Raw genomic sequence first — 15,651 nt, 5'->3', positions numbered from 1 at the left:
ACACCAGTCAGAATATTTGTCATTCTAACATTCTCCAAGTTATATAATAATTATTGAAGTCAAATAATGGATAATAAATGGATAAAATAAAAGGAAGACTTACATTTATATAGCACTTTCCAAAACCATCTGGTGTCTCATAATATTTGATAGACAAATAAATATTTATGAAGGTTAGGCATTGTGGAAGCCATAACAGCCATTTGGGCACAGCAAGCTCCCATGAACAGGGATGTGATATTGACCAGATGGTCTGTTTTTCTGACGTTGATTGAGGGATAAATATTGGCCAAGGACACCAGGGACAACTCTTCTGCTCTTCTTTGAAATAGTGCCCTAGGATATTTTAAATCCACCAAAAAAGGTAACCAGGGATCGAGTTTAACATCGCATCCAAACACCACACCCTGGCAGAGGTAGTGTAATGGCATGTAAGCAAAGGTTTTTATGCTTAAACACTTATGAGCAATCAGAAAGAATATGACTAACAGGGCTACCATGACAGCAACCTGATCCCAGTAGCAATTTCTCGTTGAATATTCCAATTTTCATTTTGGTCAGGCACTTCAAAGCTAAGACAGCAATAAACATTTTTAGTGGGACTAACTGTTGAGCATGAATTTCTTGTGTAAGAGATGAACTTCACAGTCACATGACCTGGAAACAAACAGCAGACATTCAGGAGGGCGGGGTTGATACAGTGGTAATTATAAAAAGTTATTAACTGAGTATCTGTAACTTTTTGTATCTATTACTTTTTGTATCACACCTACTGACTCGTTTAGTGTGAAGAAGCGTTAATTAACTTCCCTCCTAAATGGCCTGGCTCTGAATTTAAGGTAGTGTTCCTTCATTCTAAACTCATCTGATTTTATACAAAGGTAAGTTGAAACAACTGACACAGCAAATTATACTTACTGTTTCATAGGCTTTAAAAGTAGCTCTTAACTGCAAACAGTTCCTTTTCGTTAATACAGTATTAAATGCCAGTTCATCTGTGCCCCAGCGATTTTCGCCAGCCTGTGAATAATAATAAGTTTTTAATTTGAAAGTGATAGCTAATAATATCTTACCATAGATAGGGAGCAATAGTTTTAGTGTTAATATAATTTGCCTAGTAATCCAGAACTAAGGCTGACACTGTGGGCACATGAGCTCAAATTCACATGACAGCCAATGGAATTTAAATTCAATTATTCAATTGGAACTATAGTGTTAGTCTCAGTACTGGTGGTCATGGCAACTAATATCAATTGTTGTAACAAACAAGTCTGGTTCATCTGTGTCCACTGCAATTCCTTCCAGATCTAAGTACTGACCTACAGCATCCTGATTGACTCTTAACTGCATTCTTGAGGGTAATTATGGACAGACAACAACTTCTGCACTTGCCAGTGATACCCATATCCATGTAAAAAAGAAAGTCCATAAATTGTTTGGATTGTATTATGTTTATTTACCTCATATAGCTCTTTTGCATCTCGTTCAGCCAGGTTTACATTGACTTCAATTCCTTCATCTCTGTTAGCCTACATTTAGACAATTATCAACAATGTTAGCCAAGTTAATACTTTATATTAGCATATTTTTAAATGCACAATGCAGCTTTACTCTATACAGTTGGAATGATATGCAGATAAGGGTTGTTATATTGAATAATACAAGAAACATGTGGTCCGAGCAAATGGAACCAAAACATTAGAACCATTGTCTAATCTTCTTGCTGTGTCAGTAGGAACGTTGATTTCAACAATTTCAAGCCTTAATCATATCTTTTAATTACTGGCTGATTATCCAAGTATTATTCACATTCCAATTTGAATTGTCTCCTGTACCTTTTGATAGTGTCAGCCGTGGCTTTGTTGGTAACAATTTTACTTATCAGTCACAAAGTTCCAGTTTCAAGTCCTACTCTAGCAGTTAAGCAGAAAAGTGAGAGCTGTTACAGTACTGAGGGAATGCTGTATTGTCAGAGGTATTACTGTTTGGCTGAGAAGTTAAACTAAGGCCCTGCCACCAATTCAGGTGGATGTAGAAGATTTAATGCCATTATTCTGAAAGAGAGCAGGGGAATTACCCCTAGTACTCTGGTCAATATTCATCCATAAAGAAGCATTGTAGTGCTAAGATGTTTTCAGAATCATTAAGTGACCTTTGGTGAAACTTTCACAAATTTCAACTCTTGATCAATCAGTATTGTTTTCTTCCTGTGGCCCCATTACCTTGGAATAATTCTGTTCTCAATTTTATTGGTTGTCTTACACACAAATTTTGAATATATTTTCCTCTTTGAAATGTTGTTTTGAACTTCTAATCTCTGTTGTATTCATTAGCTGTTTTCAGCCTTGGCACCTCTATATGTACAGTTTGGCAAAACAACCACAGAGAGCGATGAGGGAATGTGTTTTCTGGAGGTTGATGTTTCAGTTGGAATAATGTGATAGCCTCCTTAAGGCCCATGGAATTCACTAGTTAATGGCCTTGTGGAGCTTGTTGAGTATGTTCCCTTGGTAACAGGCAATGGCCTGCCCAACTGAAACTCATCAACTGAGCCCTAAGCAGATGTAGCAAGCATGATGGTACTGTCCCTACCCTCAGTCTATGTTCAAGTCCCACCTGTTCCAAATGCTGGTTAAAAAAAAATAATTAACTGACTAGCCTACGTATGCCTTGAGTATTGGTTCTATTTTAATGGTCAACAATAAATTATGCTCCTTTCCGGTCAGGTTTCCTGGGTTATTGTAAATATGCGGTCAAAAAATGTGATGAAAGTAGCTCAGTGGTAATTTTCAAAGGGGAATTGCATAAATATTTGAAAAGGGGAAAGAGCTGCAGTGCTGTTGGTCAGGAGCAGTGGGATTAATCGAATAGCGACATCAAATAGCTGGCATAAATATAATTGACTGAATGGCCTCCTTTGTGCAGTATAATTCCATGATTCTATATTATTGCTCTATATACATGTTTGTAGTGAAATTTCAGGGGTTCATTTTGATGGACCATTTTTGAATAATACAATTTATTTTAAAAAACAGAAATCTCTTTAATTTTATAGATTATTGTATTAGTTGAATCTTTAGCTTGTCAATTCTTTTACTATCAATTTGCACATTGAATGGAGCATTCATGACTTGAAATATCTTTGTCAGAGCAGTGAGTTGGAAATGCTATTTGTACATACCTCAAGCAATGAGAGCAGCAATTTCCTCAGCGTGCCACTGATTTCACCTTGAACATCAATTGTTAGATCATTTGAAAACACTGCCAGGAAAAAGGAGAAAGGGTTACCATGTGCAATACTGTTAAATATGATGTGAAATTATTAGTGTCACGGAGTCGTACAGCATGGATACAGACCTGTTAGTCCAACTCATCTGCACTGACCAGACATCCCAATCTGACGTAGTCCCATTTGCCAGCATTTGGCTCATATCCCTCTAAACCCCTCCTATTCATATATCCATCTCAATGCCAATTTGAAATGGAAGGAAAGGAATTATTGGTGCCCTTTCATCAGTAGATTCCCCCAAGCCATACCTAAGCTGAAATTGCTTCCTTTCTTGAATCTGTTTCTCTTCCCCTTATCATTACCGACATCTTCTTCCTTCTGGTACTTTAACAGCTTCCACTTTTGTGGCCCTAATCCTTTAGTGTACACTATAGATGTCTAATTCCTCTAAATCCCCATTTCCCACTAGGATGGTCTGACGGCTTTCCACTACTTCTTTAAAAGAGGTCCAACGGTCCTCACCCACTATCATCCTCCTCTATCTGCAAGAAATTGTTCTCATGTTGAACAAGTTCTCCTTGAACTCCACTTGCATCCTCCAAATAAAGGTATTGCTCTGGAAACCTAGCTGGATGACTGCCTTTTTGTGAGACATACAGAACATTTTTTTTCCGGTCTTGCTCAGGTGCACTCCCTCTTCTCTTTTTCCAGTATATTAATGACTATATCACTGCCATTTCCTGCTGAAATCTGGATCTGGAAAATTTGCTTTGTTTCAAATTTACCCTCTTTCCTCCCTTTCACATGGTTCATCTCTGACTCCTCCTTTCCCTTCCTCAACTTCTCTGTCTCCATTTCTAGGGGTAGGCTATTGATCAATATCTACTATAATTCCACTGTTAACCACAGTCATCTTAACTACACTTCCTTACCACCCCATTTCCTGTAGACTCCGCTCTATTCTCCCAGTTTCTCTGTCCACATTGATACGGCTTTCTTGTCCTTGTATTGAAGATTTCTTGCATCACGATTGTCAAAACTCTGTCAGAATATATCTGTCCCATTTCACACTGTTCTCTTCTCACCCCTTTCCGCCCCCCACTTAGATATATTAGAACAAGAAACCAAACGTTTATCATAAGGTGAGTTTAAAGATGTTTCTCAGATGTGATGTTAAACTGAGTCCCTGTCTGCCTTTTTAGACGAATGTAAACAACTCTATGGCACGACTTTGAAGATTGCTTGCCCCTCAATGATCACACGCCAACTGGAGGTTGTGTTGTAAAATTACAAGTAGTCAATCACTTAAATAACATCGTCGCTATCACAGATATGAAACTTTTAATTCCATAATTACTCAATTAACTGAATCTGATTTGCAAACTGCTATGGTGGAATTGTGAACGCACATCTACAGATGTCAATGATTCACTAATCCAGCAATGTAACTATTGTACTATCACACTCAAATTCCCAGGGTACTGAAGGTACGCAGTGAACAGCTCAGACACTTAGACTTCTGCATTGAAACAGTGAAAATCCTTGGCTGTGGTTTAGCTCTGGTTTGCTAAAAGTTAGATGGTAAATGAAATATTGATGCAAGAGCTCATGCCATGATTGATACTCCAGAACTCCAAACCAGGAATATGCAGAGATCATTTGGCTGGAATTCCTCTTTAAATCAATGAGAAATTTAATTGGGCAATCGTGTAAAGCAGTCATTTTGTTCATTTTCACCCACCCACCAACTTTCCTAACATCCTGCTCCCAATCTGTTATCATCCCCTTCAAATCTAGAATACAGTAAAGAATCAAAAATTGGACATAGAACAGCATATCTGACTTCCAGAATCATCAAATGGTTACAGCATAGAAGACGATACCAATTCTCAAAAAGTGCAATTGTCTCACCTCCAAACTTTCCCATTAGCCCTGCAAGTATTTTCCATTAAAATAATTATCCAATTCTGTTTTTAAAATCATGATTGACTCTGTCTCTCAGGTATTCCACATGCTACCCAGTCACTGCATGGTCGCCTTTGGTTCTTTTACCATTCACCTTAAAAAGGTATCCTCTGTTTCTCAAGCCTTCTCTCAACGGGAACAGTTTCTTCTTCAACCTCAAATTACTTTGAACACTTCAATTAAATATCTTCTGAACCTTCTCTCCTCAAGATATCCTTGTAAGAGACAGGGACAGAAATAGTGGAACAAGAATAAACTATCTTGCCCCATAAATGCTGTGAAGTTTGGAGCCATTTGAACTTGTTTGCCCTTGTGCAGTAATACTGTTATTTGAAAGATGCAGGCAGCCTTGGCATTGGAAGCTTTGTGATTGCCAGAAATTCATTACTTTTGGTACAGCCTTACATGCATTTAGGGAAAAGATAGACAGCAGGCCATAGGATAATTGTGCACTATTATATACATAATATCCATTGAATCGAATAAAAAGAGTATCTTTCCCCTATACACTGAACAAAAAGAGATTAAAATTTGAAATAACATTTTAACATTTTAACAGAATTACATATAGTTCATTGTAATGTTATTACTTAATTAGTAAATGTAAGTGGCTTTCTTTTTTGAAAGTAACACTTACTTTGCTTGTATGCTTCTTTGATGGCTGTAATTTGCTGAAAAGGAATAATAATAGACTAATAATTATATCTTATAAGAGGTTTTGATTTCACGTAGCGTTTTTGATGAACAAAATAAAGACAGAAAATGTTGGAAACACACGGTAGGTCAGACAGTGTCTTGGAGGGCAGGCAAAGGAGCGATTAGCCATTGAGCCTGTCCCATACCATTCAATGAAACCGTGGCTGAACTGTTTGTAAACTCCAGCCAGCCACCTCTCTGAAGAGAGAAGCAAAGTTAAAATTTCAGGTTGATGCCTGAACAAGATCTGTTTGAAGTTAGAAGTGACCAGCTTTTGAGTTGATGCAAAGTCAGGGAAAGTTTGTTGGGTTTGGGGAATGGTGGTGTTCGTGTTTAGGAAGAGGGACATTGGTGCAGGAGAGGAAACAAGATGCATGCAGGGAAAATACAAAATGGTCTGTGATAAAGTAGAGGATGAGAGTAACAAAGCAGAAAAAGGGATGATGGTGCAAGGCAGAAGGAGGTGACAAAATTAACAAGAAAAAAAAGGCTCCAGAAAAGCAGTTACTGAAGATTCAAGAGCGAATAGATGCTATGGTTAAGAGCTGAAGGTATTAAATTCAGTGTTAAGTTGGATGTCTGTAAAGTGCCTAATTGAAAGATGGGGTCCTGTTTCTTGTGCTTACATTGAGCTAAAGACATAGAAGTCAGAATTGTAGTAAGGAGGAGAACTAAAGTGACAAACAATGTGAAGTTTTCAAACTGAACATGATGTTCAACAAAGGGCTTATGAATGTGAGGTTCTGTTTAGCGTTATTCATCTGATGGATTAGACTAGCAAAACACTGTAGATGCTGGAAGTCATACATAAGAACAGAAACTAGAAACTCTACACGGTTGGCAGTATCTCTGGTGAGATAATGAGCTTAAATGTCAAGTTCTACTGAATTCATTAAGGTAAGGTGGTGTAGGACGTGGGGTGTGGGGCTGTGTACTGGAATGGAAACGTTGCAAACTTATAGGTTTAAGAGCCAGGGAGTCCAAATTCAATTGCTTGCCAAGGAGCTAGCACAGGAAAAATGGACTGAATGATGCTCTTCTATGCTATATGATACTGTGTTGCAGGTCTTCATCTTTCCTGAAGTTTAATTGGAGTCACAATATATTCATAAATAAATATAACTTATTGATATAGTTCAAATTTAAGCATACTGAGTTGGCCCGTGTGCAAAGAATCTCAATGAGCAATTCTTCATTAGTTCCAGCTCCTTTCATTGCCTCCTTCAGCAACTTGGCATCGAATTCACAGGGAAGGTCTAGCATGGCCAAAATTGTCTTTTCTAAGCACCCGCTCAGATCTCCTTTTAGCACTTTTTCCATATCCTAGAGAAAAACAGGAAGAAAAATAGATATTCCACTGTGATTTTCCTCCTTCCAGGTTTCTTTGGGGAATATTAAATCACATTATTAACTTCCTAGTCCACCGGGTTATAACCATCATCTATGGATACATGAGTAGGTGGGCAATAAGCACTTGGACCTCCTCAGTTGGAAAGCAAGTTTTTAAATTCATTAATGGGATGTGTGATGTCCACTCACAAAGATCTTAAGAAGATGGCGGTGAGAGACCTTTCTATACTGGAGCAACCCATCTGCTTTAGGTACACCAATAGTGCTTTTAAGATTTGACCCAGCAATGAAAAAGTTTCAAATGCAATGAATGAACAAATTTGAATGAAATAGATTTTGATTTTGCACCATTTACTTCAATTGTGTAAAAATCTCCCCTTTAGATTTGGGCATAAAATTTGTGAAACAGGAGTGCACAGTTTAATGTGAAATTGCATTGGTTCAGCATCCATTTATCATGCTAGCAGTGTATTAAATTTCATTTCAGCCTTGTCACAATTGTACTTACTTTTCCATACAAAGCTCTGTATTTCTCTTTTATCTTTTGTCTCTGTGCTGTTGTACGATTTGCAAGGATTTTGATGATAGCAACTTCATCTGTTCCTAAAAGTAAAATAGCAAATCATGTGGATAAGTTAAATAGGGACACTAATTATAAATTATGTCATTCCACAGAACTAAGATTCAGGGATTGTACATGATTAAGGGATTTTATAGGGTAGAGAACATAAAACTTAAGAACGGTGGGGTGGCACTGTGGTTCAGTGGTTAGCACTGCTGTCTCACAGCGCCAGGGACCCAGGGATGATTCCAGCCTTGGGCGACTGTCTGTGTGGAGTTTGTACATGCTCCCCATGTCTGTGTGGGTTTCCTTCAGTTGTTCTGGTTTCCTCCCACAGTCCAAAGATGTGCAAGTTAGGTGAATTGGCCACGCTAAATTGCCCATAGTTTTCGGGGTGTGTAGATTAGGTGCATTGTCAGGAGAAATGTAAAGTAATAATGTAGGGGTATGGGTCTGGGTGGGTTACTCTATGGAGGGTCGGTGTGGACTTGTTGAGCCAAATGATCTGTTTCCACACTTCGAGGATTCAAAATTCTAAACATACGAAATAGGAGCAAGATTAAGCCATTCAGCACTATAAACCTGCTCAAACGTGGAACAAATTAATGGTTGATCATATATCCAACTATACCTCCTCATATTATCTCTAAATCCTTTAACTCCCCCAGTTACAAGCCTCTGAGTTGAATATACTCAGTTACTGAGAATCCATAGCTCTAGGGGATAAAGAATTCCAAGTATTCATAACCCTCTGAGTGAAAACATTTCTCTTCCTCACAGTCCTAAATGATTGACCTTTTATCCGGTGACTGCCCTTGTGTTCTAGAATCCTCAACTTCGGGACATTTCCTCAACATCCACCCCTTCAAACCTCTTAAGATTTCTTTTTGTTTCAATTAGATAACTTCACATTCTTCTAAATTCCAGGGCACATTGACCTAATTTACTCAAGACTGAGAGAATCTATTGCCTCAACTGAGAAGAGTCCACTACAAGAAGACAAATTCTTAAGATTAAATCCAGATCCAGGAGTGACACCAGAAAGTATCTCTTTCATTCTATGAGTTATGGAAATCTCGAACTGTCTCCCCAAAAAAATATTGAGGCTGGGAATGAACTGAAATTTTAAAAACGGTGAGTGATAGATCTTGTTAAGTAAGTGTATTAAGAGTTACAAAGCCAAGGTGGCTAATTGGAGTTAAGACTAGCCATGACCTCATAAATAGTAGAGAACAGAATTGAGAGGCAGAATGACATCCTCCTATTTCTGAACTCCTAATTACTCTGTTTTATAGCTTTACAAAATAAAATATTCAGCTTCCAACCTGTCAGGATATTCTGCACCACTGGGCGGCACGGTGGCACAGTGGTTAGCACTGCTGCCTCACAGCGCCTGAGACCCGGGTTCAATTCCCGCCTCAGGCGACTGACTGTGTGGAGTTTGCACGTTCTCCCCGTGTCTGCGTGGGTTTCCTCCGGGTGCTCCAGTTTCCTCCCACAGTCCAAAGATGTGCAGGGTCAGGTGAATTGGCCATGCTAAATTGCCCGTAGTGTTAGGTAAGGGGTAAATGTAGGGGTATGGGTGGGTTGCGCTTTGGCGGGTCGGTGTGGACTTGTTGGGCCGAAGGGCCTGTTTCCACACTGTAAGTAATCTAATTCAAAAAAAAATCTAATTCAACCAATACACAAAATTTATTATCAAAATAAATATTCATATTTAAGACTTTTGTGGCTGATTGACATACAGTACATTAATTAACGGAGCATGATCATTGAGAATGGTCTTGATGAAATCAGTAACCTTAAATTTTATGCTAATGTACAGTACGTTAGAGTATTCTGAAGACATTTACATCCATCAGAATCCACCATAGCTTCACTTACATCATCAGTGTAGTGAGCTGTTGAGGAAAGGGACAAACAGAGAGATGGGGGTGCTCTGTACCAGGGAGATGAGGAGGATTGCAGTCAAAACACTGACAACATGGCTGCTTATGTTTTGGGTCAGATATCTTGGCTAGGGAAGAGATGTTCCTGAAGAAGGGCTTATGCCCGAAACGTCGATTCTCCTGTTCCTTGGATGCTGCCTGACCTGCTGCGCTTTTCCAGCAACACATTTTCAGAAGAGATGTTCAGGCCCATAGAGATGATGCACAGAGATGTGTAAATGGGCATGATGAAGTTTTGAGAGGGAGAGACAGACATTCACAAAATGGATGAACAAACATCTCATAACTTAAGATTATGAAAATTCATGTTTCAAGACTCCCAGAGACTGGGATGAATGTAACATGGTACTGCACTGTGGTGACATGATGTTTTACATTGATCGCTGTTTGAGTTCAATTTCTTCAGGGTTTTATTTTTTGATCAGTGCAAATTTCAGTGATTATGTAATTTTTCATTTTCATTATTAATTATTCACTTGTATGTAACTTTTGATGCACAGGCAATGTATCCACAACAAATTTCCAAATAGGCAATAAAGTATAAGTTGAATGGAACTAAAATTAAAGGTAGGTAAGTTTAGAATATTTTGTAAGGGCACTTTATTCAATCAAGATCGATAAATTGTGAAATGCACTGACAACAACAACTTAAAACTATACAGTGCCTTTAGCACAGCAAAACATCCTGAGATGTCCAGCAACTGTTTAACGAAACAGAATTGATGCTGAGCCAAAAAAAGGAGAAATTAATTAGAACCATTGATCAAAATCTTGGTCAGAGACTGTCTTAAATGAGGAGACAGAGTAGAGAATCAGAAATATTCAACATCAACAACATGCATTATATAGCACCTTCAATGTAGTAAATCATTTTAGGGTCAATGCTGTATAAACATTTGACACTAATCCATGTATAATCTAACAGTAGCATTTTGAGAGTGTTTTCAAAGAAGAGAGGAAAGCTGAGATGTCGAGAGGTTTGGGAGGAACCGAGGGTTGTGAGGGGGTCAGATTCCAGATCTTAGGGCCTTGATAGCTAGAGACATGAAATTCATGATAGAGCAATGAACATTAGTGATATACAGGAGACCAGAATTAGAGGAATTCACCAAAGAAGATAACAGAGACAGAAAATATTGGTCTTATTCAGAATGTATTTATTCTTCCCAGTGAGACCTTACAGGAAGCAAGTGACAGGGACCATGATAGGATGGATAATAAAAGCATGTTTCTGGTCATGAGAGGCTTGAACTAGGGGTACAGTTTGAAAATCAGGAATGTACAATATAAAACAGAGGAAGTTTTTTTTTCCCTTAGACTGTCATGATTCTTTGAACTTCTCATCCACATAGAGCATTGGAGGCAGATTCATTGAATGATTTTAAGACAGAGATAGATAGATTTTTGATTATCAAAGGAGTAAATGGTATTCAGAACAGGCAGAATGTGAAGTTGAGGCTGCAGTCATACCAGTTATGCTGTTGTTGAAAGACTGAGTAGTCTAGTTCAGTTTAATGGCCTACTCTTGCTCTTAAATTATAGCAATGTAATTGGAAGGGAAACCAGAAGTATTGTTTTTAAACTTTTATAAATGGCTTTCAGGTTCCCAAATATTTTAGGAAATGACTGAAGAAGGGAATGGAAACAGAAAGTGTTGGAGAAACACAGTAGCTCTGGCAGCATCCACACAGTGGAAAAAAAAGTTAATCTTTTGAGGTCACTGACCCTTCATCATGTGACAAAATATGTTTCAGATTTCCAGCATCCAAGGCTCTTTGTGTTTGTTTTAGGAAATGTAAAGTTTATTTCCGTTTAGAGCTTTGTTAAACAAAAATGCCCAGGAACAGTAAAACCCTAACTGTTAAGAGACTTGTTTGATAGCCTCATGATATTGATAAACCACAGCTTTTATCTAAGTTATTCCAACTAAGGTGCTTATGTACCGATAGTCAAGAATGATGCATATATTTTTGCATGGTTTAGGAAGATATGAAAATATATTTGCAATAAACTGGATTAGCAACACGCACCATTGCTGACCTCTATTGTTCATTAAGCAAAGTACAACTGCGGTTTCTTCCTCAAGCTGTCTTGACATTGTGAAACAACAAACTTGTGTAATACCATTGCGGACGTATGAACTATGTCTGCTAATGTTGAGAGGGGTTTGGCTTTTGTTTCAATTCAATAAATGAAATAGTTGCATTTATATAGCATATTTCATGATCTCAGATTGTCCAAAGTGTTTTATAGCCGATGACACATATTTGAATTACACTCATTGTTATAATACAGGAAGTTTGCTGGTCAATTTGTTCACAGCAAGATTCCTCAAACAGCAATGAAATAAATGATAATCTGCTGTGGTGACGTTAGTTCAGGGATAAAAATTAGTCAGAACATCAGGAAGAACTCTGCTTTAAATATTGAATCCTATAAACTAAAGCCCTCTCAGATGGTTTTAACACCAGGTCCAACAAAGGGCAACTCTTACACCACAGCACTTCGTCAATACTGCACCCCGGATGTGCTAGCCTAGGTAATATGCTCAAATCTCTGGAATGTTATTACAAACCCATCTCCTTCTGAATCAGAGGCAAGAGTGCTCCCACTGAACCATGACTGACACTTTTCATAAGTGGCAAGGTTGAAAATATATAGTTAAAAATATATGTCTCCTTGTAAGCGTTCGTTCTTTTTGCTATTGTAGTGAGTGACACAGGTTTAGAGTTGAGAATACTGGGGTGGCCTTTTATCACCTTGAACAGTCAGGAAATTACAATACAGATCGCTGTTTGTTTTTAACAGGGCATATGTAAAATGGGTCAGGTGAGGGTTAGGGTTAGCTAAACCACTCCAGGGCTGACCACTCCCACACCAGGTGGGTGGGTGCTAAACTCAGCTGCTTTCAACAGCTGTAGATATTACAGGGACAATATTATAAATATTTGTTTTTATTACACATTGTGTGATGTGAAGAGGAGGCTCGAAATAAAATAATGCAGTGTGACCCCATTTTAATGCCTCAGTCTAGATGTCACTCCAGAGTCAAAGAGTCATAGAGTCATAGAGCACGGAAACATACCCTATGGTCCAACATGTCCATGCTGACCAGATATCCTAAACTAATCTAACCCCATTTGCCAGCATTTGGCCCATGTGCCTCTGAACCATTCCTATTCATATTCCCATCCAGATGCTTATTAAATGTCATAATTGTACCAGCCTCCACTACTTCCTCTGGCAGCTCATTCCCACACGTATTACCCTCGGTGTGAAAATGTTGCCTCTTAGGTCCCTTTTAAATCTTCCCCTCTCACCTTAAATTGATGCTCTCCAATTTTGGACTCACCCACCATGACGAAAAGACCTTATCTATTTACCCTATCCATGCCCCTCATGATTTTATAAACCTCTATAAGGTCACCCCTCAGCTTCCGACACTCCAGGTAAAACAGCCCCAGTCTATTCAGGCCCCCCCGTATAGCTCAAACCCTCCAAATCTGGCAACATCCTTGCAAATCATTTCTGAATACTTTCAAGTTTCACAACATCCTTACTGTAGCAGGGAGACCAGAAATGAATGGAGTACTCCAAAAGTGGCCGAAACAATATCATGTACAGCTGCAACATGACCTCCCATCTCCTAGACTCAATGCACTGACTAATAAAAGCAAGCATACCAAACACCTATCTACCTGTGACTCCACTTTTAAGGAGCTATGAACCTGCACTCCAAGGTCTTTTTGTTCAGGAACACTCCCCAGGACCTTACCATTAAGTGCATAAGTCCTGCCCTGTTTTGCCTTTCCAAAATGCAGGACCTCACAATTATCTAAATTAAACTCCACTTGCCACTCCTTGTCCCATTGGCTCATCTGATCAAGATCCCGTTGTACTCTGAGGTAACCTTCTTCGCTGTCTACTACATCTCCAATTTTGGTGTCATCTACAAACTTACTAACTATACCTCCTACGTTCACATTCAAATCATTTATATAAATTACAAAAAGCAGTCGACCCAGCAGTGATTGAGTAAAATTTTGGACAGGTAAGAGAGTTGGTGAGAGCTGGGAGATGAGCAGCTTCAGTTGTTGAGCAGGAGGGGCAGGAGGACAAACTAAAATACAAGCTCTTGATGCAACACCAATCATACCTCAAAGTGTAGTACATTGGGCTGTATCCAACAACAAAGATATAGAGATGCTGATGTTGCACTGGTGTGGACAAAGTCAGATGTCACATGACATCAGGTTATCATCCATCAGGCTTATTTAAAATCACAAGCTTTTGGAGCGCTGCTCCTTCATCAGGTGAAGACTATAACCTGGTGGCATGTAATATCTGTCTTTGTCTACCAACAAAAGCAAAGCAAGGATTTAAAAGAGCTTCAAAACATGTTAGAATTCAGACTGATCAACACTGCAGACATTGCTGCTTCAGAGTTCATGATGGCATCAGTGGTGGACAAGTTGTTGGAGGGAATCCTGAGGGACAGGATCTAAATGTATTTAGAAAAGCATGGACTGATTATGGATAGTCAACATGGCTTTGTGCATGGGAAATGTGTCTCATAAACTTGAACTGAGTTTTTTGATGGAGTAATGAAGAGGACTGATGAGAGCAGAGAGGTGGATGTGATCTATATGGATTTCAGTAAGGCACGCGAAAAAATTCCTCAAGGTAGACCGGTTAGCAAGATTAGATCACATGGAATACAGGGAGAACTAGCCATTTGGATACAGAACTAGCTTGAAGGTGGAAAACAGAGGGTGGTGGTGGAGGGTTCAGACTGGAGACCTGTGACTAATGGTGGGGCCTGTTTCCACACTGTAAGTAATCTAATCTAATCTAATCTAATCTAATCAGACCTTACCATCCGACACTTAATCCGGCACGCTGGCACAGTGGTTAGCACTGCTGCCTCACAGCACCAGAGACCCGGGTTCAATTCCTGACAGGCGACTGACTGTGTGGAGTTTGCACATTCTCCCCGTGTCTGTGTGGGTTTCCTCCGGGTGCTCCAGTTTCCTCCCACAGTCCATGCTAAATTGCCCGTAGTGTTGGGTTAAAGGGGTAAATGTAGGGGTATGGGTGGGTTGCGCTTCGGCGTGGACTTGTTGGGCCGAAGGGCCTGTTTCCACACTGTAAGTAATCTAATCTAATCTAATCTAATCAGACCTTACCATCCGACACTTAATGGTAAGGTCCGAGGGAGTGTTGCTGAACAAAGAATCCTTGGAGTTCAGGTTCATAGTTCCTTGGAAGTGGAATCGCAGGTAGATAGGATAGTGAAGAAGGCTTTTGGTATGCTTTCTTTTATTGATCAGAGCATTGAGTATAGGAGTTGGGAGGTCATGTTGCGGCTGTACAGGACATTGTTTAGGCCACCTTTGGAATATTGTGTGCAATTCTGATCTCTGTTCTGTTGGAAGGATGTTGTGAAACTTAAAAGTGTTCAGAAAAGTTCTACAGGGATATTGCCAGGTTTGAAAGGTTTGAGCTATAGAGAGAGGCTGAAATGGCTGGAGCAGTTTTCCCTGGAGTGTCGGAGGCTGAGGGGTGACCTTATAGAGGTTTATAAAATTATGAGGGATATGGATAGAGTAAATAGACAAGGTCTTTTCTGTGGGGTGGGGGAGTCCAGAACTAGAGGGCATAGGTTTACAGTGAGAGGGGGGAAAAAATTAAAAGGGACCTGAGGGGCAACTTTTTCACGCAGAGGGTGGTGCGTGTATGGAATGAGCTGCCAGAGGAGTGAGTGGAGGCTGGTACAATTGTTACATTTGAAAGGCATCTGGATGGGTATATAAATAGGGAGTGTTTAAGGGGAAATTGCTGGCATATGGGACTAGATTAATTTAGGATATCTGGTCAGCATAGACAAGTTGGACCAAAGA

The 15,651-nt window shown here is 39.3% G+C and overlaps 1 protein-coding gene across 2 annotated transcripts in view; it reads right to left on the bottom strand.

Annotated features, from left to right (window-relative positions):
• The window catches only part of LOC122549222 (annexin A13-like), a 30,571-nt gene that overhangs the window by 6,500 nt on the left and 8,420 nt on the right, over window positions 1–15,651 (bottom strand). For both annotated transcript variants that reach the window (XM_043688663.1, XM_043688662.1), the window contains 6 exons: window positions 7,749–7,843; window positions 7,043–7,213; window positions 5,832–5,865; window positions 3,182–3,261; window positions 1,461–1,529; window positions 919–1,020 (listed from right to left, as the gene is read on the bottom strand). In XM_043688663.1, coding sequence (XP_043544598.1) covers window positions 919–1,020; window positions 1,461–1,529; window positions 3,182–3,261; window positions 5,832–5,865; window positions 7,043–7,213; window positions 7,749–7,843 — 551 coding nt within the window. The remainder of the gene's footprint in view (window positions 1–918; window positions 1,021–1,460; window positions 1,530–3,181; window positions 3,262–5,831; window positions 5,866–7,042; window positions 7,214–7,748; window positions 7,844–15,651) is intronic.

Source organism: Chiloscyllium plagiosum, chromosome 4, assembly GCF_004010195.1.
Source record: "Chiloscyllium plagiosum isolate BGI_BamShark_2017 chromosome 4, ASM401019v2, whole genome shotgun sequence".
Classification (NCBI taxonomy): domain Eukaryota; kingdom Metazoa; phylum Chordata; class Chondrichthyes; order Orectolobiformes; family Hemiscylliidae; genus Chiloscyllium; species Chiloscyllium plagiosum.
This window is presented reverse-complemented; position numbering and strand designations above follow the sequence as displayed.